The 21,768-nt window shown below is 40.9% G+C and overlaps 1 protein-coding gene across 4 annotated transcripts in view; it reads right to left on the reverse strand.

Annotated features, from left to right (window-relative positions):
- Window positions 1-2,155: 2,155 nt before the first annotated feature.
- LOC121524465 (alpha-actinin-4-like) overlaps window positions 2,156-21,768 on the reverse strand; it is a 111,746-nt gene continuing 92,133 nt past the window's right edge. For 2 of the 4 annotated variants that reach the window (XM_041809896.1, XM_041809886.1), the window contains exons 9-22: window positions 20,296-20,388; window positions 20,003-20,128; window positions 19,780-19,884; window positions 18,184-18,331; window positions 17,784-17,934; window positions 17,575-17,683; window positions 16,398-16,538; window positions 14,910-15,092; window positions 13,473-13,607; window positions 11,374-11,553; window positions 10,910-11,056; window positions 6,502-6,567; window positions 5,555-5,713; window positions 2,156-2,741 (exon numbers count right to left, since the gene is read on the reverse strand). In XM_041809896.1, the coding sequence (XP_041665830.1) occupies window positions 2,583-2,741; window positions 5,555-5,713; window positions 6,502-6,567; window positions 10,910-11,056; window positions 11,374-11,553; window positions 13,473-13,607; window positions 14,910-15,092; window positions 16,398-16,538; window positions 17,575-17,683; window positions 17,784-17,934; window positions 18,184-18,331; window positions 19,780-19,884; window positions 20,003-20,128; window positions 20,296-20,388 (1,902 nt within the window). In that variant the 3' untranslated portion in view covers window positions 2,156-2,582. Of the gene's footprint in view, window positions 2,742-5,554; window positions 5,714-6,501; window positions 6,568-8,615; window positions 8,697-10,909; window positions 11,057-11,373; window positions 11,554-13,472; window positions 13,608-14,909; window positions 15,093-16,397; window positions 16,539-17,574; window positions 17,684-17,783; window positions 17,935-18,183; window positions 18,332-19,779; window positions 19,885-20,002; window positions 20,129-20,295; window positions 20,389-21,768 lie in introns of all 4 variants that reach the window. The other 2 variants (XM_041809878.1, XM_041809870.1) reach the window with 2 other exon arrangements.

A 21,768-nucleotide genomic window follows, 5' to 3' on the forward strand; every position in this document is an offset into this window, starting at 1 on the left:
GGTTCACATTGTTTGGGAATTTCCAGGTTTTTTAAATTATAAAGTTATTATAGATAGCTTTTCTTTAATACTATTTCATTATTAACAGGAATACAGGTTCCTTACAGACAATACATGTAAAATCTGGCTGGCGGGTCTTACAGCAGTATGGGAAACCTCATGGAAAGACTTATTGGCTTCTGAGCTTTTTGGACATTTCTTATCCAGAATTATCAACAGCAAGGGTCAATGGTGAAAAGTGAATCACAGTTTAAATATGAACTGATTTGACATCTAACTTTAACGATTGCCTATCTGATAGGAATACTTGGACTGTGTACTGGTTGATACCCTGTTGACTGGTGATTGGATGAGGGTTTCATGGTCTAACCAGTTAAAAAAAAGTACTCAACAGTTGATGTAATGTCTATTTGTGCAGACTACATGAATAAAAAATACATAAAAAAACATTTATGTGCAACATTAAGACACTAGATCTTGCCAGATGAAGGTTTAGTACCAAAATGTTGCAATAAATGACTTTCATGTGAGTTGGACAGTGTGCATGAGTTTCCTTTAGTTTTTTTTTGCAGACTGCAGCTTGGTTTTTAGTTCATAAAACTGGAAAGATGTAAAAAAAAAAAAAAAAGACAAAGACAAGCAGGACTATTTTGTAAGGAAACTTTTTATGTGTGCTTTGTGAAACTCACTTATCATTAGAGACAGAAGGCGTTGCAGTTTCCAGTACAGCAGATAAGGTTTGATATTAAAGAGTACAAAAAAAGGAAAATCACAATTCCAGAGTTCATTTCTCTCCAACTCCCAGGAAAAAAAACAAGAGAAAGAAAAAAAAAGAAACAAGCTTTTGGTCCGAGTCTTTTCTTCTCAGTTCCTTCCCTGTCTGTGCCTCCCTCTGTCTCCCCCTCCTCACCCTCGAACAGCCAACAAACACCCCAGAAATCTGTTTCATTTCCACAGGAGACTTCTTCACATTGATGCCCACAGCTTTCCCCCAGAACTCAGATATTGAACACGTTATGATTGCATAGTTTTTTTTACACAACAATTTTCCTTTTTTGATATTTTTTATTTGCACATAATGGAATGTTTACATACAGACCCCTCCCCAGTCTTTCCCCTCCCTCTTTCCTCAGTAAATTTTTGTTCCCTTTTCTTCAGAGATAAATGAGGGGATGGAAGGATGGGGGAGAGAAGGAGGGGGAGGGAGAGAGTGAGGTAGGGAGAAAGATTAGAGAGAGGGAGGGACTGGGCTACAGAAACCAACAGGCACATTTTTTTAATCATTTTCCAGAAGGAAGTGGAAACCCTTTAAATCCAGGAGATGCTTCTATCATCATTTAAATACTTCTATTTGTGTGTAATATAAAACTGGACTAACTTTGTTTACTATAATCTAATTTATGTATAGGTTCTGTATATAAATTGAACATTTGATGCCAAATAAATGAAAACAATTATGCCTGTCATTGATTTATACAGGAGAAGATACACTAGCATGGCCAACAATGAATTCTAGATGAGTTTTCTTTGAGTCTAAATGAAAAAAAAATAACTAGAAAAGACATCTGGAAGCTCAAACCTATCTACTGTAGAAACTGCTCTGTGTGTCACTATCATTGGCTTTTTCATTTTTGTATTTTCTCATTTCTTTTTTCTAATAAATGTCTCTATTTTCCTCTACTGGAAAGCCTGCGTTGATTATTTCCAACCTCTTGGACCATGTTCATCATTCCTCGCACTGAAAAACAAAAAAAGTATATACAGCGCTGAGCCCCACCCTCCCATCTGCACCGACCCCCACCCCACCACACCCAGAAAATCAACAAACAAAGAAGGTAATAAACAAAGACAGGAGGAGGAAAAGAGCTGAGGTTAGACAGGTCACCTTATCCAGCAACATGGGAATTATGGGTAAATATGTCATTTTATCTCTGGTTGGTCAACATCCCTCCCTCCCCTCCCACTATCCCGACCCTTCTCCCACGCAGCATATATCTCTCTAGGATCTAATACACAAACCTCGCCAGTCGCCACGCCAAACCCCACACTGCCCCGCCCACTCCTCGCACCCTGAACCCCACCTGGCAAGAAGAGAAAATTATAATAAAATAAACAAAAATTAGCATAAGTATCAGATTAGCTTGTGCCCCTCCCCCCTCCCTAGTCCAAACCCCGGTCCTTCCCTCGTTTGACCCCTCGAAGGCAGACTGGGTGAAGCTAAGGACCCCCACTACAGACGTTTGTCCCCTCGTCCAACTGCTGCCCCCCTGGAGACGCCTGCTCGTATAAAACTCTGTGACAAACTGACCTCGATCCCTGTCCACCTAAAACAATGTAACGGAGCTGAAAACAACCCGCAGAGCAGAGCAGAGCAGAGCCAAACCAAACTACAGTCCAATCAACACCTCAGAATCGGAAACTTTTCTACACACGCAGGGGCACCTCACAACCACTCAAATCCTTCCAAACCTTCGATTCCTGGCGTCTCCTCTGCGCACAGAAACACCCTCTCCCTCCCCTTCCCTCCTCCTCCTCTCTCCCCCCTCCCTCGTCTGTCCAGCCCTCCTCATCCTCTTCCTCCTCTACAGGTCACTCTCTCCGTACAGGGCGGTGGAGAAGGACATGTAGTCAAGGGCTCCGGGGACAGTGTCAGGCCCGTTGTAGGGTGCCATGCGGGCGATGCAGTACTCTGCCTGGTCGGGGGGGAGCTCCCTCCTCAGCTCATCTGCAGTGATGTAATTCTGAAGGAGACAGGAGGAGGGCACAGTCAGTGATGAACTACATTTGCATTCAGTTTGCAAGGAGCTGGGAAGCAAAACTACACCTGAGAAGAATCATTTTATCACAGCCAATTCATCCAAAAAACAAGTATAGGGTTGCTTCATCAAGTGTAAGACTTCTTAAGACCTGAACTGAGGGAGAACAACACTTTCATCAAGGAAGACCTGTTAAAATGAGGGTGTGCTGTTCACAGTTTTGAGCGGGCACCTTTATAACCCTGAGGTTTAAAACAGTGGTTCTCAACTGGTGGGTTGGGACCCAAAAGTGGGTCGCGAAGCAATTTTCAGTGGGTCACGACTAGGTGTCTGTAAAAAAAATTGTAGCAAAAAGTCCTGAAGTCCTTAGTAGACCTGCATCATTACATTTTATTTCACATTGCTTTACAGTGGAATTTGGTAAATCTAAATGTTTGATTGATATTTCAGCTAATTTGTTTTCTCTTCTTGCAATGGAAAAGCTACTTTTCCCATGATAATGAAGTAATTTCTCAAGATCTCCAGAAAATTGGCAAAAATTACACAATGATGGGGAAAGAGGGTATAAAAATTTCCGTTTTTGCCCCTCTCTTTTTCATATCATATTATTTTAGTCCAATCATGCTCAAAACTGCAGAATATTCAATAAACTAAATATGCATTGTTGAAAATGTTTTGCAAACTTGGGTTGCGATTTTTCATAAGACGGACTGGTGGGTCCTATGGCTGGACCAGCTTAGAACCATTGGTTTTAAAGACTTGGACTAGCGCTTCACAGGAGTATAAGGCATATTTATTCAAGGTGGTTGATAGGGGTGTAATGGGTCACAGAGGTCACAGTTTGGTTCATACCTCGAAGGAACCCTGCATGATCAGGCATGTTCATCTTGTTGGACAGATAATTGTATCTCTCATATGTATACTGAACAAAAAAACTCACTAGATATCTGCATTTTAAGTAAATTTAAGCTTTTAAACTCACCAGGAGGCTGCCATGTTTTGGTCCACGCTGGTACTGTCCTGTCTCAGTGCAATAGCCCTAGCCGTTGCTATGCAGTAACTTGTGTTTCAGATGGTTTTGCTACTTTCAGCTGTTGCTGCCATAACATCTCTTAGAGCAGACACAAATTTGCTGCATGTTGATTTTGTCTCCATGTTGATAAAGCTCTGTCATTCCTCCTAAGTTTTACCTCAATAAACCTCCCTACAAGTGACTGCATTTAGTGTATAGTGGAAGTGTGATGGTAGCTTTTCAAAATAAAAGCATTAGAACCAAAGGGAGTGTCTCCAAAGGAATGCTAAAGTGGACTTTTACTTTGAAAAGTGCAAACCAGAAGTGTTTTTGCACTGTGTTTATCTTAACCTGCAACATTTTGAATCAAAACGGAAAGCTGCATAAATAGAAGTTTGGGGAACAACTTTATCAAACAGAAGCATTTTAGCTTGTGGAGTTCATCTGGTTCATCAAGAAACAGATTTCAAACATAACATACCGATGTGGATGTAAATATTTGCTACAACAAGGTGAATATGGCTCTGTATTTTTCATTTTCCTGTCTAGTTTGAGCGATAACTGCTTGTGGTGCAAGAAAAATATAGAAGAGACCACACATCTTAAAATTCTCTGTGCGTGAGATGTGCAGCGTGTCTGAGATGCAGCCCTAACGCTGGCTGCCAGTCTGAAACAGCGGTTATTGCATAGAGACTGTGAGGATTGCTGCGGAACTGTGACATCACACTACCAGTGTGGACCAATACATGGCGGCCTCCTAGTGAGTTTATAGATACCTAGTGAGTTTTTTAGTTTAATATACATATGAGAGATACAAATATCTATCCAACAAGGTGAACTTGTCTGATCATGCAGGGTTTCCTTTTAAAGCGTGTTAGCAGCAGTAATATCTTAGGCCCTCTCTGCTTTCATATTTGGAGGTTTTGAAAAAGAAAATCTCGAGGATGAGGAGAGGGAGAAAAGAGCTGCATCCTCACTGTTCTGCAGACTTTTCTTCTTCGTTTCTTTTGATATGCTGGCTACTTTCTCTTCTTCGTTGGTGGTTTAATAGCGGTTAGCACTTACTGCAGGGATGCCCAAACTATGGCCTGGGGGCCAAATGCTGCCAGCAGTCCATTCTGGATTGGCCCTCAGGAAATTCTTGATAAATTAAATTGAGTATAGCCCACATTTGAACATTAACATTGTGCTTGACTGTACTGAACTGCGTAGTTTCTGCACAATGCCATGCTACAATGTTAATTTGGTAAGCAAACATTTTGACAAAAATGTATTTATGCTTTTTTTTAAAGACTAAATTGCGACTACCCTGTAAATAGTGAACATATTTGCAAACAAAACAATAACAACATCTTTATTTATAACTCCCTGATGGATTACAGCAACAAATAGCAGAACCAGTAACATTTCAGGGGCGGAGCCAGTGGTAGCCAGGGCCCAACAACACAAATCTGATTGGCCTCCCCAAAATTCTAACAATGATTGTGTAATTGCCTTGTCAGCAGTTAACTAGCCAGTTAGGCCTACTCCGTACTTTAGATTGGTTTTATTGGTTTTAAATATCCTCAAGGTGAGGAATATGAATGTGGCCCCACCATCCTCATAATCATATCGGAATAATACAAATATGAAAAATGTTTGCAGTATCGGCCATAATTCCCCTGCATTTCTTAACTGAACCATTTCTCTTCACCCTACTTTCATCATCAATCTTCTATGTGTGCATACCGGTAATGGCAATATGAAATACATTTTGGACTACTGATGATGTAATTATCCAACTGACCTTATCAGCAGCCAGGACCTTGAAGGAGGCGATGACCTGGTCTGCGGTGTCCGTGTCAGTCGTTTCCCTCGACATGAAGTCAATGAAGGCCTGGAAGGTGACGGCACCGACGCCGTTGGGATCCACAATGCCCATGATACGAGAGAACTCGGCGTCACCCTAGCAACCAAGAAACAACAGGTTAACCCGGAAGAGGCGGCGCTTTGCACTTTGAAACACACAGAGACAGAGCAGGACACACAAAAAACTATGAGTGTAAAACATCAAGACCATCAGCAATTAGACTGAGCCGGTGAGCTGGAGTTAAGTTTGAGATGGTGGTACTAATGTTTTAGGTCTCACACTACTGAGCATGTAAAAACACACAAACATGATTACTAACTAAAAATAACGGTGCAGATGGAACACAGAGGCTAAATGGAAACACAAACCAATGAAAAACAGCATTCTCCTTCAGCCAGTGAAGCAGAAGTGCTGCAAGTTTGAAAAGAAATGTAATATAATAAAGACAGGCGGAAAGGAACAAGTAGACGGAGATCAGGGTGACTGCAGGTGTCAGGCCTGATTGAAGAAATTATTCAAACCAGCAACAAAAGCCTATTTATAGTAAAAAATTAACTGATTTTAATCATTTGATAACAACAGAAAGACTGGTTTAAGTTAATAAATGACATTAAAAAAGCTAAGTCAAAACGTGTTCTTAACCCAGTAAAGCAAATAGAATAATTGGATTCCTCCAGATACTTTTAGAGCTTTACACACTTAAATGACAACGTATGAAAAGAGGGAAGATGTTGAAGAAAAGACTCCAGTCAGTCATTTTCTCACTGGTGTCAAAAGCTTTGCATTTAGAGGTTGTATCAAGCTTAAAATTATGTAAATTCATTCAGATCAGTCTGTTCCTGGACCTGCAGACACCCTGACAGAGCGTCATGCAGCAGCAGTACCAGGCTGTTTCCTGTAGAAATGAGGAGAGCCCGGAAATCATCTGAGACCATCTGTCCTGATCGCTTCTGTGGACCGACACAGCACAGCAAAGACCGGGAGGAGGGTGAGGACGGGTGAGGTGAAGTGATGGACGAAGTGGGGAGTTAGAGAGATTGAAGTGACAGAGAGGAAGAAGAGGAGGAGAAGGAAGAGGACATACAGATATAAAAATGGTGTAGAGAAAGAGTGATGTTCAGGGAGGTGAAAAAAAAGGATGTTAAAAAAAAAGCACAAACAGTTAACAGCGACAGTCTCAGAGCAAAGTAAACCCAACAGACGGACAGACAGACGAGGAGTGAGAGGGAGCCTGAACGAGCTGAAGCAGCACAAAGCAACAGAGACCCCCGGTGGACAAACAGGGACACGACATCTCTGCCCTCCATGCTGATGGCCTGAAACCTGACTGAGCCTGAACGAGAATCATCCAGAACCACAGAGCAGGAGAGCCGAACCATCACAGACCTGTTAAATACTGACACTCATCCTTTTGTTCTTTGTATTTGCTCCTTTAGATTGTTTATTTGCTGATGGATTGGCCAGATATGAAAATTTGATATGAAAAAGATATGCTGTGAACCAAAAATGTCTGGGGGGTAATCTAATAACTGAATTATCACTTAATATATCAATTCACTTAGAGGTGGAAAGTAACTTATTACATTTATTTTTCATTTTTACATTTTTGCAGATGCTTCTTGAAGCATTATTTTTTCTAGAATGGTATGTAAAAACTAAGTGTACTTTTCTTTTTTTCTAAATGTTTTTCTTATTCAAGGTGAATAACCATTTAATAATAGTTTAGGACTAAAGACAGCCAAAGACTTGTAAAAACAAGAGTCTAAAATTATTTATAATTTAGACAAAAAAGGCCAAATGCTTTTGAAAAAAATATCATATGGTGCTAATTTTTACTCATAAGGCAATTCAGTATACATTGATCCGTTTTTATGTCACTCATTTCGAAACAAACATAAAATAACCCCCTTGGGGATTGCAAGACACTGAAAGGGGGTCTCCAGATGCCTTTAAAAAACTAAGAATGTTTTTTTTAAATTACATATTTGCCACTTTACACTAAGTTGCCTAATATTAACCCATTTCTATCACTTTTTCCCACACATTTTGCCAATTTTAAACCCTTTCCACGACGTTTCCTGCCTGTTTTTGCCATTTCTAAACCAATTCTTGTCACTTTCTTTCTTTTATTGCCTGTGTAGACCCATTGTTGCCTCTATTAACCACTTTTTTACTGCTTTTAATGCCCACTTTTGCCAGTTTAACCCATTTTTGACAATTTATGCCTATTTTCTGCCTCAGTTAACCAATTTTCAAATCCAATGCAACATATTTCCCACCAATTTTTGCCACTTTAAACCCATTTCGGCCACTTTTAAAATCCCAATTTCACTACCTCTTTTCCAAAATTTAGCCATTTTAACCAGTTTTTTTAAGAAGACATCTATTATGGCACCAAAAAATTAAAAATATATTGTTCAGGTTAAATATAAAATATGGAAATATGGGCAGCCTTGTCTGTACATGACTATTCTTGATTGTGCATGGCTGTGTTCAAGCCCTGTCAGGCCTTGTTTACAGGCCTTGTGGGGGTCCCTGCTCTCTGACACTTGAGGGTCGCAGGCTGAAAAGGTTGAGAACCACTGGTATAGAGCAAAGCACGTCATAATAAAATGGTATTTTGAACAGATTTCAGGAAAAAAATGTTGGACCTTCTTTAGTTTGAATAATTGTAGAAGCCCAAATTATAATTCAAACTAAATTTTGTTTAATTGCTCAGACTTACATCAAAATGACATTTTAGTGACTAAACTGGCAAAGTCAAAAGTCAGTTTAATAAAATCTATACTTTCTTGTAAAAGGCAACCTAATGGTGGAAGTATCCTCATATTTTTTAACTTCAACAATATCAAAAAATCAATGAAAACACTGATATTTATGAGCCTAAGACCTCATTTAGATAAACCTTTGTCGAGCTATCAGTGATTTTTCTACGCTCTCCTGCTCCGCGGCCCTGACAACTTCCACCTCTCCCTTCGTCCTGGGGCAGAGCTCCTACCTGCTTGTCGTTCTCCACATCGTAGCCCAGACTGATCAAACAGGCTTTGAACTCCTCGGCCTGCAGGGCCCCGCTGTGGTCCTGAGATCGGCCAAACACCCAACGACAGAGCACCACATCATGAGGATGAACCAATCACAACACAGGGATGGTGGTGGAGGATGACCATGTGATCCACAGCATGCAGGGAGGAGATGAGGACATGATGGACACACAGACAGACATTCATGGATGTTTAGACAACGCAGACAACACAAAATTTAACGGGCGACCATGATGGAGGAACGCACACATTCAAATAATGTGTCACTTTTTCTAGGCATGCACATGTCTCTATGGGACAACACACTGAAAGTTATCAGAGAACTGAATTAAAGTTTCCCCATAAAAATAAAGAATTACATGAGGAAGTTAATGTGTAACAGTAACAGGAACATGTGGTACTTCTAAAAATCTGTCATGAAGGCGTTCAAAGAAATCACAGACAGTAGAGTGATTTGTGTTCTAACATAATAGTTAGCTTAAATTAGCACTGTTATAAGTCATTATTAGGCATCAGGAATCATGTTTGCAGTGGTGTAATGTGGCAAGCTAGCCAACCAACTAAATAAAGGTAGCACTTTCTCACAAATAGAAAAGGACCTACAGCTAAAAAAAAAAGTTTGTCAGCTTCCTTTAATTTGCTTGTGTTTTGACAGTATCTGAATGTTAAGATGAGCCGTTAGCATCCTGTCTCTATATGAGAATCGTTCTCATCCTAACCTGCGTGACAGATCCAGTGGAAAGCTGTGATGCACGCATTTTTTTCTTAAATGCAATTGCTAAGATAGCTTAACCTTAGCTTAAGGATGAGGTTAACTTGCTCTTAGACACAAAAAGTGAGGTACATAAAGGCAGCCCTGTCATCCTTATAGTTAATGTATGTGACCCTCAGTGCATCAAGTTTGGACACCCATGGCCCGGAATAGAGCAAGGATCAGTACCAGGCATTTAATACCTCTATCTGTTGTTGTAAGAAAAAAGCATTTTCTGTGATAAAATAACAACTGATGTGTTGTGTTCCCAGGCTGCACAGTGGTGCAGGGGTTAGCGCTGTTGCCTCACAGCATAAAAATAGAAGGTCCCTGGTTTGCTTCCCGGTCAGGGCCATTCTGCGCGGACTTTGCATGTTCTCCCCATGCATGTGTGGGTTCTCTCCGGATACTCCGGCTTCCTCCCACCTCAAAAAACCTGCTCATTAGGTTAATTGGTGAGTCAAAACTGGCTGTAGGTGTGAGCGAGCCTAGTTGTCTGTCTCTATATGTTAGCCCTGGGATTGACTGCCGACCAGTCCTGGGTGTACCCCGCCTCTCGCCAAATGACAGCTAGGATAGGCTTCAGCACCCCTTCAACCCCCAATGTGATAAGCGGCATAGAAAATGGATGGATGGATGGTGTTGTGTTCCCAGCAGACACACTGATGTGACATAAAGACTTCTAAATGAGCACACAGGTGGATTTGGAGAGGCCAGAGTGATCACAGTGACCTGAGCATACGAGAACCACTTCATCAGACGGCATGAATCAGTGACACACTCAGATGGTGAATGATGGTGGTGTCTGTTTCATCCTTATGAGGTTTTAACGACAATGAATCACCAGGATTCACGACAACCACAACAACACACAGAAGTTCGGTGACATATTGCTCTGTTCACACCAAATTAAGCACCTTTTGACTACATCTCAAAGCTGCATGACCAGTAAACCTTCTTACGAAGCTAGTTAGAAAACAAAAATTCATCATGGTTCAGTGGATCTGTGATGACATGCCTGTCCCTTACTCTCTGCTCTCAGTGCTACTATAAAATCCCCTCTGTCTAAAATAAGAAACTCTCTCCTCTTAAACCCACGAGCCAGACCTCCTCTAGAAAAAACTCAGGATGTGCTCCCACCATGTGCTCACCAGCACTAAACATGAATACTCACACGTTTGGCTCCTCTCTCACCCCCACGTAAAGTCTAAACATTCATTCAGTCATTTTATACATTAATAAATAAGCAACCCCAAAACATTCATGATTTGTTTAATGTTAAACTAATAAGGCTATGATAGACTTTTTTTATCATAATTCATTTAAAAAAAAAGGTTGTTTTTTTTTTACTTCCCATCTGAACTTGTAAACAAAGAAAGTACTATTCAGGTACAACTATTTACAGACCCAACCAAGGTATTTTTACGCCTTACAGCAACTTTTATCCTGTGAAAACATCAGGAAAAGTGAAATAAATGAGCCTGGAGCTCGGCCCCTGACCTTGTCAAAGTGGTTGAAGGAGGCGCGGTACTCAAAGAGCTGCTCCTGGCTGATGCCCTTGGCGTCACGTGTCAGGATCTGGTTCTCCACCTCATTGATGGTTCTGGCAATGGTGGTGAGCAGCTGCTCCCAACCCACGCGGAGGTGCTGCAGGAGGAGAGGACGGGCCGAGGACGGAGAAGGGAAAGGGTGAGAGAGAAAAAAAAGAGACGTGAAGGGAAAAAAAGTCACATTGTGTCTTCCAAAAGCTTAAGACAAACAAACGATAATCCATGTGAATGCTGACAAAACAATCTCTGTGCACTAAACGTCTCCTCCCTCCTGAGTTGTTTTTAATTGTAGATTCTCAAACCAAAAACAGAAATATTCAGCTCTTTTCATGAACTTTTGAACACAAAACATTTAAGTGTGTTTACCAGTATTTCTAAAATAAATGTCTGAGTTGTCTGAGTGTTAGTGTTTACCTCCATTGTGTATGGGGTGTACTGGTTGTCAAAGATGAGGGCCTCCTGGATTAGCTGGTGGTATCCCTCCAGTGTGTTGATCTCTGGCATGTAGGACATGATGCTCTCCTGGTACTCCTTCAGGTTGGTTAGCTGGTCCTCCAGAGTGCCGTTCATTTCAATAGATATCTTGCCAATTTCCTGACAACACAAGCACATCAAGATTACCGTCCTGATCGTCTTAGATACACCGTTAATAGAAGAATAGAACCGCTGCATCCAAACACAAACCATGATCAGTGTAGATGCCCTAATTGTGAAAATAAGGGCAGACAAGAATACAATATTCAAAATAATCATTTGGCTGATGCTGGTAGTAGGTTTTTTTATTCTTCTGTTGGTGTAACACTCCTAGCATGCCAACATTTCTCTCATGTTTGGCCATGACATCAGCTCATCAGGTCACTTTGTCTGCCCTGTAAAACAGAATCTCTATTTGATTCTGCAGCCAGATATACCATAAACGTGATGGGAAATAACAGACATCACTAGGACTGGACAATCAGGGCATAATAAAAATCACAATTAACTGAAATTTTTACCTCGATAACATTTAAAGAACAGCTCTGTGAACCTCTGTAAAAAAACTCTAAATGATACTTTTACAGGTGTATCTCAATAAATTAGAAATTCTTTAAAAAGTTAATCTATTTCAGTAAGTCAATTTAAAGAGCGAAGCTAATATACTATACAGATTCATTACACAAATACTGATCTTTTTCAAGTGTTTATTTATTTTTGTTTTGATCATTATGGCTTACAGCTAAAGAAAACCCAAAATTCAGTATCTCAGAAAATTATAATATTACTAAAAACCAATGAAAATAATTCTAACACAGAAATGTTGGACAACTGGAAAGTATGAACATGTACAGCACACAATACTTAGTCTGGGCTCTTCTCATCTTCCTCCTCACAATACTCCATAGACTCTCTATGGGGTTCAAGTCAAGTGAGTTGACTGGCCAATCAAGCACAGGGATACCTTGGTCCTGAAACCAGTATTGGTACCTTTGGCAGTGTGGGCAGGTACCAAGTCTTGCTGGAAAAAGAAATCAGCATCTCCATAAAGCTTGTCAGCAGAGGGAAGCATGAAGTGCTCTAAAATTTCCTGGTAGATGGCTGCACTGACCTTGGACCTGATAAAATACAATGGACCAGCACCAGCAGATGACATGGCTCCCAAAACTATCACTAACTGCGGAAACTTTACACTGGACCTTAAGCACCTTAGATTCTGATCCTTTTCTCTGTTTCTCCAGACTCTGGGACCTTGATTTACAAATGAAATGGCAAGTTCACTTTCATCTAAAAAGGGCTTAGGACCACTGAGCAACAGTCCAGCCCTTTTTGACTTTGCCCAGGTAGAACACCTCTGACATCTCCAGTTCAAGAGTGGCTCGACACAAGGAATCTAAAGTCGTAGTCCATGTCCTGGATCTGTCTGTGCTTTGTGGCTACTGAAGCACTGACTCCAGCTGCAGTCCACTCCTTGTGAAGTTTTGTCACCATTTTTTTTTTTTTTTTTACCACATATTTTCTGTCCATTCAACTTTCCAGTAATGTGCTTGGATACAGAACTCTGTGAAGCTGTGCCAGCTTCTTCAGCAATGACCTTTTGTGTCTCGCCTTCCTTGAGGGTGTCAATGATCATCTTCTGGACATCTGTCAGATCAGCAGTCTTCCCCATGATTGTGTAGCTACTAATCCAGACTGAGAGACCTTTAAAGGCTCAGGAAACCTTTGCAGTCATTTGGAGTTAATTTGCTGATAAGAGTGTGATGCCAGGAGTCTCCAATGTTGAACTTTTTCCCAATATTATAATTTTATAAGATACTGAATTTTGGGTTTCAATAGCTGTAAGCCATAATCATCAAAATTAAAAGAAACATTTGAAATATATCAGTCAGTGTGTAATGAATCTATATTATATATGAGTCTCAACACAGACTTTTTGCTCTGTGCGTTCACTGGTCCACAATGTCGGCCTGACGCCACTCAGCTGTGCAGAGATGAACCAAAGAATGGACACGGTCTGACTGTGTTAGTGAATCCATTACCTCCATCTTGACTTGGATGTAGCCACCAACCGCGTTTGCCTGAGTGGCAAACTTGGCTCTCAGGCTGTCGTTGCTGTTCTGCTTCTCGAGCTCCCCCTGCAGAGCTGCGTCACGCTGCGGCACCAACTCTTGTACCTGGAACACACCAAACATGCATGAAGACGTTACAATAAAATCACAGCTGAAGAAAACAGAAAAGGCCAGCTGTGGGTAAGCTGCACCTTCAAACACAAAGCAGCAGCTGACGAAAGTTTTTCAAGCTTTAGAAATCATGCCAGAAAAGTAGCAGCTAAGACTCCAGATATCCTACAGTGTCCTTCACATCCTTTCTACAGTGCGTTTGAGCTTCTGCAATGCAAGGACATGTGTGTGGGCACACGATCATAAATCTGAATTATTTTGGTGCACACTATTTCTGAGGTTTGGGCGCACATACACTTTTGGTCAGGATTCTACGCACTGTTATACACTGCCTGGCCAAAAAAAAAAAAGTCGCCACCTGGATTTAACTACGCAAAGAGGTACAAGCCTCCTGTTGGATAATTACTACTGGGCGCATCAGGGTAAGAAGAGAGGCAGGCGAAGTGATGCACCCATTATGCCTAGTGCCTACTGTAAAGGCCTGTGGGGGCAGTGCTATGATCTGGGGTTGCTGCAGTTGGTCAGGTCTAGGTTCAGCAACATTATGTGCCCAAAGAATGAGGTCTGCTGACTCCTGAATATACTGAATGACCAGGTTATTCCATCAATGGATTTTTTCTTCCCTAATGGCACGGGCATATTCCAAGATGATGATGCCAGGATTCATCAGCTCAAATTGTGAAAGAGTGGTTCAGGGAGCATGAGACATCAGTTTCACACATGGATTGGCCACCACAGAGTCCAGACCTTAACCCCATTGAGAATCTTTGGGATGTGCTGGAGAAGGCTTTGTCCAGTGGTCAGACTCTCCCATCATCAAAACAAGATCTTGGTGAAAAATTAATGCAACACTGGATGGAAATAAATCTTGTGACATTGGAGAAGCTTATCGAAACAATGCCACAGCGAATGCGTGCTGTAGTCAAAGCTAAAGGCGGTCCAACAAAATATTAGAGTGTGTGAACATTTTTTGGTGGCAACTTTTTTTGGCCAGGCAGTGTATAAAAGAGAGTCCTGGTCACTCAGGAAAGCTCTAAGTGACAATGGACTGCTTTGATCAATTGCATTCATAGGAGAAAATTTTGCTATGATTTTTAATGACATTTAAATCTTTTTATCATGTCTGAGATATGACAGTAACTAAATAACAGTAACAAACTGAGAAAAAATTAGCTCAGTAATATAGAGGTTATTTTAAATTATTATCATTTTAAATGCTATCTACTTCCAGAGAAGTGCGAAAAAGCAAAAACAACAACAAGGTGTGATGTCAGACGAAAACAAAAACATGTCTACCTTTCCCCATTTGTCGTTGATGCACTTGGGTGTGATAGTGGTGTAATTGTTGTCTCCACTCATCTTGATGCCGTTGCTCTCTGCGATCTTCTGCACCTCACCCTGGATTGCCAGGATAGCCTCCCGCTCCTTGTCAGCCTCTGGAAGGGTGGATTTGAACTGCTCATGGGCTGTGATTAGACCCTGAGAGGAAACACATGCTTGGTTTTCAGTATTTAAAAAATAACTGTATAGTTTAGCTCATTAGGTCTGTATTCAAACACAGACAAAAAGCTCCACAAATAATCTTAAAAGGAACCCTGCATGATCATACAAATCCATCTTGTTGGGTAGCTATATCTACCTCTCATATGTATATTGGACCAAAAAACCTCAACAGATATCCTAGATATCTGCATTTAGAGTAAGTTTGAGCTTTCAGACTCACCAGTAGGCCGTCATGTTTTGGTTTGCGCTGGTACTGTGCCGTCACTCTTCACCATTGCTATGCAGTAACCGGTTTTCAGATGGTTTTGCTGCTTGCAGCTGTTGCTGCCATAACAGCTTTCATACCAGACACGAGTTTGCTAGGTGTTGGTTTTGTCTACCTGCTGTCAAAGCCCTGTCATTCCTCCTAAGTTTTACCTCAAAAAACCTCCCTACAAGTGACTGGATTCAGTGTATAGTGGAAGCCTGCCAGAAGCTTTTCAAAATAAAAGCATTATGTACATAGGTAGGGAGTGTCTCCAAAGGAATGCCAAAGTGGGCTTTAACATTGAAAAGCACAGACCCGAAGTGTTTTCATATTGTGTTTATCTTTACCTGCAACGTTCTGAACTGTGTGGAAACAGAAAGTTCCATAAATAGTAGAGTTTTGGGGAAGAATTTTATTAAACAGACGCATTTTAGCTCGTGGCCTTCATCTGGTTCATCAAGAAACAGATTTCAAACATATTCTACCAAAGCAGATTTAAATATTTGCTACAACAAGGTGAATATAACTCTGTATTTATCATTTTCCTTTCTAGTTTGACCGATAACCGCTCGTGGTGCAAGGATAATATAGAAGAGTCGACACCTCAAATCTTAAAATTTTCTGTGCCTGAGATGTGCTGCATTTCTGAGATGCAGCCCTAACACTGGCCGCCAGTCTGAGACAGCGGTTACTACATAGGTACGACGAGGAGCGCTGCAGAACTGTGACATCACACTTCCAGTGCGGACCAAAACATGGCGGCCTCCTGGTGAGTTTATAAATTCAAATTACTCAAAACGCAGATATCTAGTGTGTTTTTACTTCAATGAGAGATACAAATATCTATCCAACAAGATGAACTTGTCTGATCATGCAGGGTTCCTTTTAAAAAAAAGAAAAAAAAAGTGCTCACATCCAAAACTATATTATAGTTTTGGATGTGAGCACCTGGTTGCTGTTATGATCAGCTTGCCATGCTGCACTTCCAGTGCATTCTCTCGTCCACATGCCCATGCACACATTCCCCCAGTTACCTGGATCTCATCGATGTTGTGGACGATGAACATGTCCTGCAGGTCCTCCATTGCCCCCTCCATCCAGTTATTGAAGGGTGCTGCTCTCTTGGCATACTCCAGGTAAAGCTCATCTATCGACTCCAGCTGCTTCTCTGTCCGCTGTTGGCAGAAAATAAGACCTTTACAGTTTTAAAATAATTTCTAGCTAATTTTCAAAGGGAATTTCTACAGGTGGATGTTAACAAAATAGTCTCAACTGTTGTTGGACCAAAGAAGTTCATGGTGGGTTGCTTTATAACATGTTAGGGCCAGGAGTCATGGGGAATTTTACTGTTTATGCTTGTAAAATGACTTCATCACTGTCTCTGAGGAATGTGAAGATATTTTCAGATTCTTTTTTATATTTAAGACACAGAAACGACTGACTTCACAGATATTTGTTTTACAAATGCCAGCATTATTCTGATGCATTACAGTCCATAGCTAGTGTCTCATTAATCTACAGTCAGTACCCCATTATGACAAAGTGAAAGCAGAATTTTAGGCATTTTTTGTAAATGTAAAAATGGGAATGTCACATTGACAAACCCTTTGCAACATGCTTGACATTTAGCTCAAGCTCCTCCCATTTTTCTGGATCTTTGTTGAGATGTTTCTACACCTTGATTGGAATCCACCTGTGTTGAATCAAACTGATCAGTCATGATTAGAAAAGGCACACAACCAGGACTCTTCCAAGAGCTGGTTGCCCGGCCAAACAGAGCAAGTGGGGAGAAGAGCCTTAGTCAGAGAGATGACCAAGAACTTGACAGTCCCTCTGACTTAGTTCCAGGGGTCCTGAGTGGAGATGGGACAAAGCTCCAGAAGGGCACACTGGAGCCCTCCGCCGATCTGGGCTGCGTAGCAGAGGGGCTAGACAAAACCCAGATCTTAGCCTGTCAGCAATCCTGTCTCTGAGCTCTACAGGCAGTTCCTTTGACCTCATGGCTTGAGATTTGCTCTGATATGCATCATCTACTGTGAGGCCTTTTATAGAGAGGTGTGTGCCTTTCCCAATCATGTCCAATCAATTTAATTTATCTGCACTCACACTGGTCAAACAAACTGAACTTCAGAGGTCCAACATGCTTTGGGACAGTATGGATTAATGTGAGCACCATACTACAGCGGGTCATAAGAGGAGACTGAGTCATACCTCCAGTGATTCTTTGCGGCTCTGCGTGAGGGATCCCAGGACGTCCCACTGATCGCAGATCTTCTGACAGCGACTGTTGACACTGGCAGAGTCATAGTAGTCCAGCTCACTGAAACACAATCAATCAGTTTACACACATATAAAGGATGAAATTTATTCTGTGTTTTTTTTTTCAGTCCTGGAGTTTCTATGGTTTTGTTTTGTTTTACTTCAGTTCTTGTGCGATGGCAGCGATCTGCTCCACTCGGTCCTGATGAGCTGCCAGGTCGCTCTCAAAGGCCTCATGTTTTCGTAGCAACGCCTTCACTTCTGACAGGCTGCAAGTCTCGTAATCTTTCTGAGTCAGCATGGCCTCCTTACCTGCATGCACACAACATTTTTATTCAAATGTTTAACAGTTCTACCTCTCCTTCATGGTCATGAGAACTGGAGCATTACAAAACAATAAAGCCTTGTTGTCTTTTTTTTTAATTAACCTTACTTTAACAAAAAATGTACCGGCACGAAAACGCTCTTAGACTGATTAATTCAAGACATTATATTGGCATTTTTTACAGCAGCACAAAAGCGTTCAGTATGTGGTTCACAGAGTGTAAATGTTAGTCCAACCTTCAGTCCAGCCTTCGTGGATGGTAGCCTTCTGGCGGAATTTATCAGCCAAGTGTTCGAGTCTCTCAAGACGTCTGATCTCACTGAGGATCCACTCTTCATAACCTTTCTCTGCCCCTTCCAGAGTGTGCCATGCTGCATTGATATCCTGACAGACAAACATCAGGGATTAATTAAATGAATCATTTACTGCAGAGAACAGTAGTCTCTCAGAGTTTACAAGTGATAAATGTGACCCTTCAGTCAACAGTTTGAAATTATGAAGAAAATAAGTATAACATAATGTTAAACAATCAGCGCACAACTTAAGATGATTCCAACAATTTTGCTTAATACATGCCAGAAAAAAATGTATTTGAGGATAGTAGAGGTGTCGTGATACAATCATTTTGATTTTTGATACAGTACAAGGTAAAAACAGATGATATTGATGACAGGTCTCGGAAAAAATCAAATCCTGTTAGAATCGGGTACAATAAACTCTACGATTCTAAATCTTTTCAAAATGTCCAAGAATCTATATTTTTTAACACACTAACACACTGAACGCCTTTTCAACTGCAGATCCACCACAAGTAATTCTCTCCCTGTATCGTTTCTATCACAGATACACGTGGAGGTGCATGGCTTTTTAGCTACGTTGTTAGCTTAGCAGCGCTAGCTCTAAGTGTCGGTAACGTTTACATTGCTGTGTCTGACACACTTAAGGTGCGATTATGCTTTCCACGTGGATGGTCACACAGACTGACACGTAGTCAGGACACCGATACGTCTGGAGCATTTATACCTAGCTTCCTCCTTGCTACAAACTGATATTCTCCCAAAGCTAGAGGGGGTGTGACTTCAAAAAAAAAAAAAAAATCAGTTCTGTAGTGACTCTGCAGATGTGTCAAGCATCAAACAGGCTTTATGTACTGCCTGCACTGTCTGTGGAGCCCCGAGTTGCCCTGCCCATCCTGTTTTCTCAAAAGAAAAGTTTCAACGCTCACTGTGGATCCTGCAACCCCAGGTAAGAGAGCTTGGCCTGACGTGTTTGCCAAGTTTGTTGAACTAAAGTAGTCTACTTCAGGAACGGTTGTTCATGTGCCAGGATCCACATCATACAGACACGTTCATCCAGAGTGAATATCTGCCAACAACTGCTGACTGGAATGGACAATAAAAATAGGATCTATCGTCTGATTTCATGTAATGACCGTGTTATGGTTAAACGAGTGACCATGTTAACTAGTGACTATACGAATGCATCTGGATTAATAATGGATATCAAAAACTTGAAGAGCCACTTTTACTTTTTCAATAAATTCATATTTCAGACATAACAGATAGTGCTCAGTGGTTTAACGATGTTGGACAACAACCGTTGACACCATCACCTGAGTCACCAGTTAATATGGTCACTTGTTAAAATGTAACACCTTCTCTCCTACAGCATCGTCACCAGTGAAGGCTTTAGATTTATGATTGTTTTTTTCCACTGAGGAGTTACTGAGTTACCTGGACCCAAAGATGCTGAAGCACTTATTATCTTATATGTTATAAATTGACCATTCCATGTGATTTAATAATTAATGTCAATTATACGTGCAAACTTACACTGATCATGCGTCCCTCTGATGGCATGAAGGCAGGTCTGTTGTTAAGTCTCAGTTTAGTCTGCAGAGTGTTGAAGCTGATCTCAAGGTGACATTTATCCTGGACCTGAGGAAGAGAAGGATGCATGGGAAATATTTTTAATTTCCAGATGAGCGATATTTCCAAACTATTCTAATGTAATTTTCCAAGCATATAGGGGGAAAGTCAGCAATCCATCCTAAACCTTTGGCGGTTTCTGTTCACGTCGGTACTCTCTGAAATCCTCCTGTTTGCACTGCATTTGATTCATGGTCTTTTCCTGGGTCCTGTCCTCCAGCCAGGGGATCGTACGACGGATCCACTCCAGCAGCTGCAGGCAGAGAAGAAAGAAAGGGGGAAAAACAAATCAGCTATTACATTCAAGTTTTGGCATCAACACAGCATAATTGTTGTGCCTCTGATGAAAGGTCATATGAATATAAATATATTTACAGAAAACAGAGGATTTAAAGTATTATCTGTTTGTGCTGCACTTACATCACTGGCCAGTTTCTCATAGTCCTCCATCATTTTCTCGTTTTCCTGGTTAACAGCCAGCACTTTGCAGATACGATTGGTGGCCGTCTCAGCCTATCAGGAGACAGAATGATGAGTAGCGCTCACATTGATTGGTTAGAATATTGTCAACACATCCACTCCCCGTGGCCAAAGCTTAGTGACAACATTCGCTCAAGCTGCATTTCCAAAACAAGATACTGAGAATTTAAATCTCTACACAACAAACTGCAAAAACTCCAATTTAAGCCACTGGATTTGTCCAGTTTATTGTAAAACTATCTTATCATGTGAGTTTTAAGCCACATTCATAAACAAATCCAGAAAAAAATTTTATTTCAAGATATAAACAACAAAAATCCCTGTCAACTGGGCAAACAAATTCAACTTTTGAGAGTCTTGAAATACAACCCCAATGCCAAAAAAGTTGGGGCACTGTGTAAAAAATTAATAAAAACAAAATGCCGAGAGTTGCAGATCTAATAAACCCATATATTATTAACAACGGAACATAAACAACCCATTAAATGCTGAAACAGAGACATTTAACCATGAAAAATATTGGCTCATATTGAATTGATGTCATCTAAAAAAACTAGTAGGGACGGAGCAACACTGGGGCAAAAAGTACTAATGAAAAACAACTAAAGGAGCATTTTGCAACTAATTAAGTACATTTTCAACTGGGCAGTAATATGACTGGGTTTAAAGGAGCATTTCACAGAGTCTTTTAGATGTAAAGATGAGCAGAGGTTTACAAACCTGTTAAAAACTATATTTAAAAATTGTTGAACAAGTTCAGAAAAATGTTCCTCCAAGTAAAACTGCTAAGGCTTTGATATCCCACCATTTACAGTCCATAATATCATCAAAAGATTCAGAGAATCTGGAGAAATCTCTGTGGGCAAGGGACAACACTGAAGGTTAACATCAGATGCTCTGAATTTTCAGGCCCTCAGGTGGCACTGCATTAAAAACAGACATGATTCTTTACTTAAAATGACTGCATGGGCTCAGGAACACTTCCAGAAATCATTGTCTGACAAAACAGTTCAACAAATGCAAGTCAAAAGCTTTATCGTGAAGCCATGTGTGAAGAGAAACACTACTCTCTGCTTTGGGCCAAAGCTCATTTGAAATGGTCTGAGGTAAAATTAATAGCTGAATGGACACCGTTTCCTGTGTACTTAAGAGGTAAAACCATCCATCTTGTTATCTGCATACACTTCAAAAGCCTGCCCCTCTGATAGTATGAGGTTGCATTACTGCCTATGGCGTGGGGAGCTTACACATCAGGAAAGTCATTATCACCGCTGAAAAGTAGATAGAGGTTTTAAAGCAGCACATGCTCCCATCAAGAAGGCCTTGACTATTTCAGCTAGACGACAGTAAACCACATGCCACACACATCACAACACCATGGCTTCACAATAGAAGAGGTCGGTTGTTGAACCA

This window comes from Cheilinus undulatus, linkage group 2 (assembly GCF_018320785.1).
Source record: "Cheilinus undulatus linkage group 2, ASM1832078v1, whole genome shotgun sequence".
In the NCBI taxonomy this organism is placed as follows: domain Eukaryota; kingdom Metazoa; phylum Chordata; class Actinopteri; order Labriformes; family Labridae; genus Cheilinus; species Cheilinus undulatus.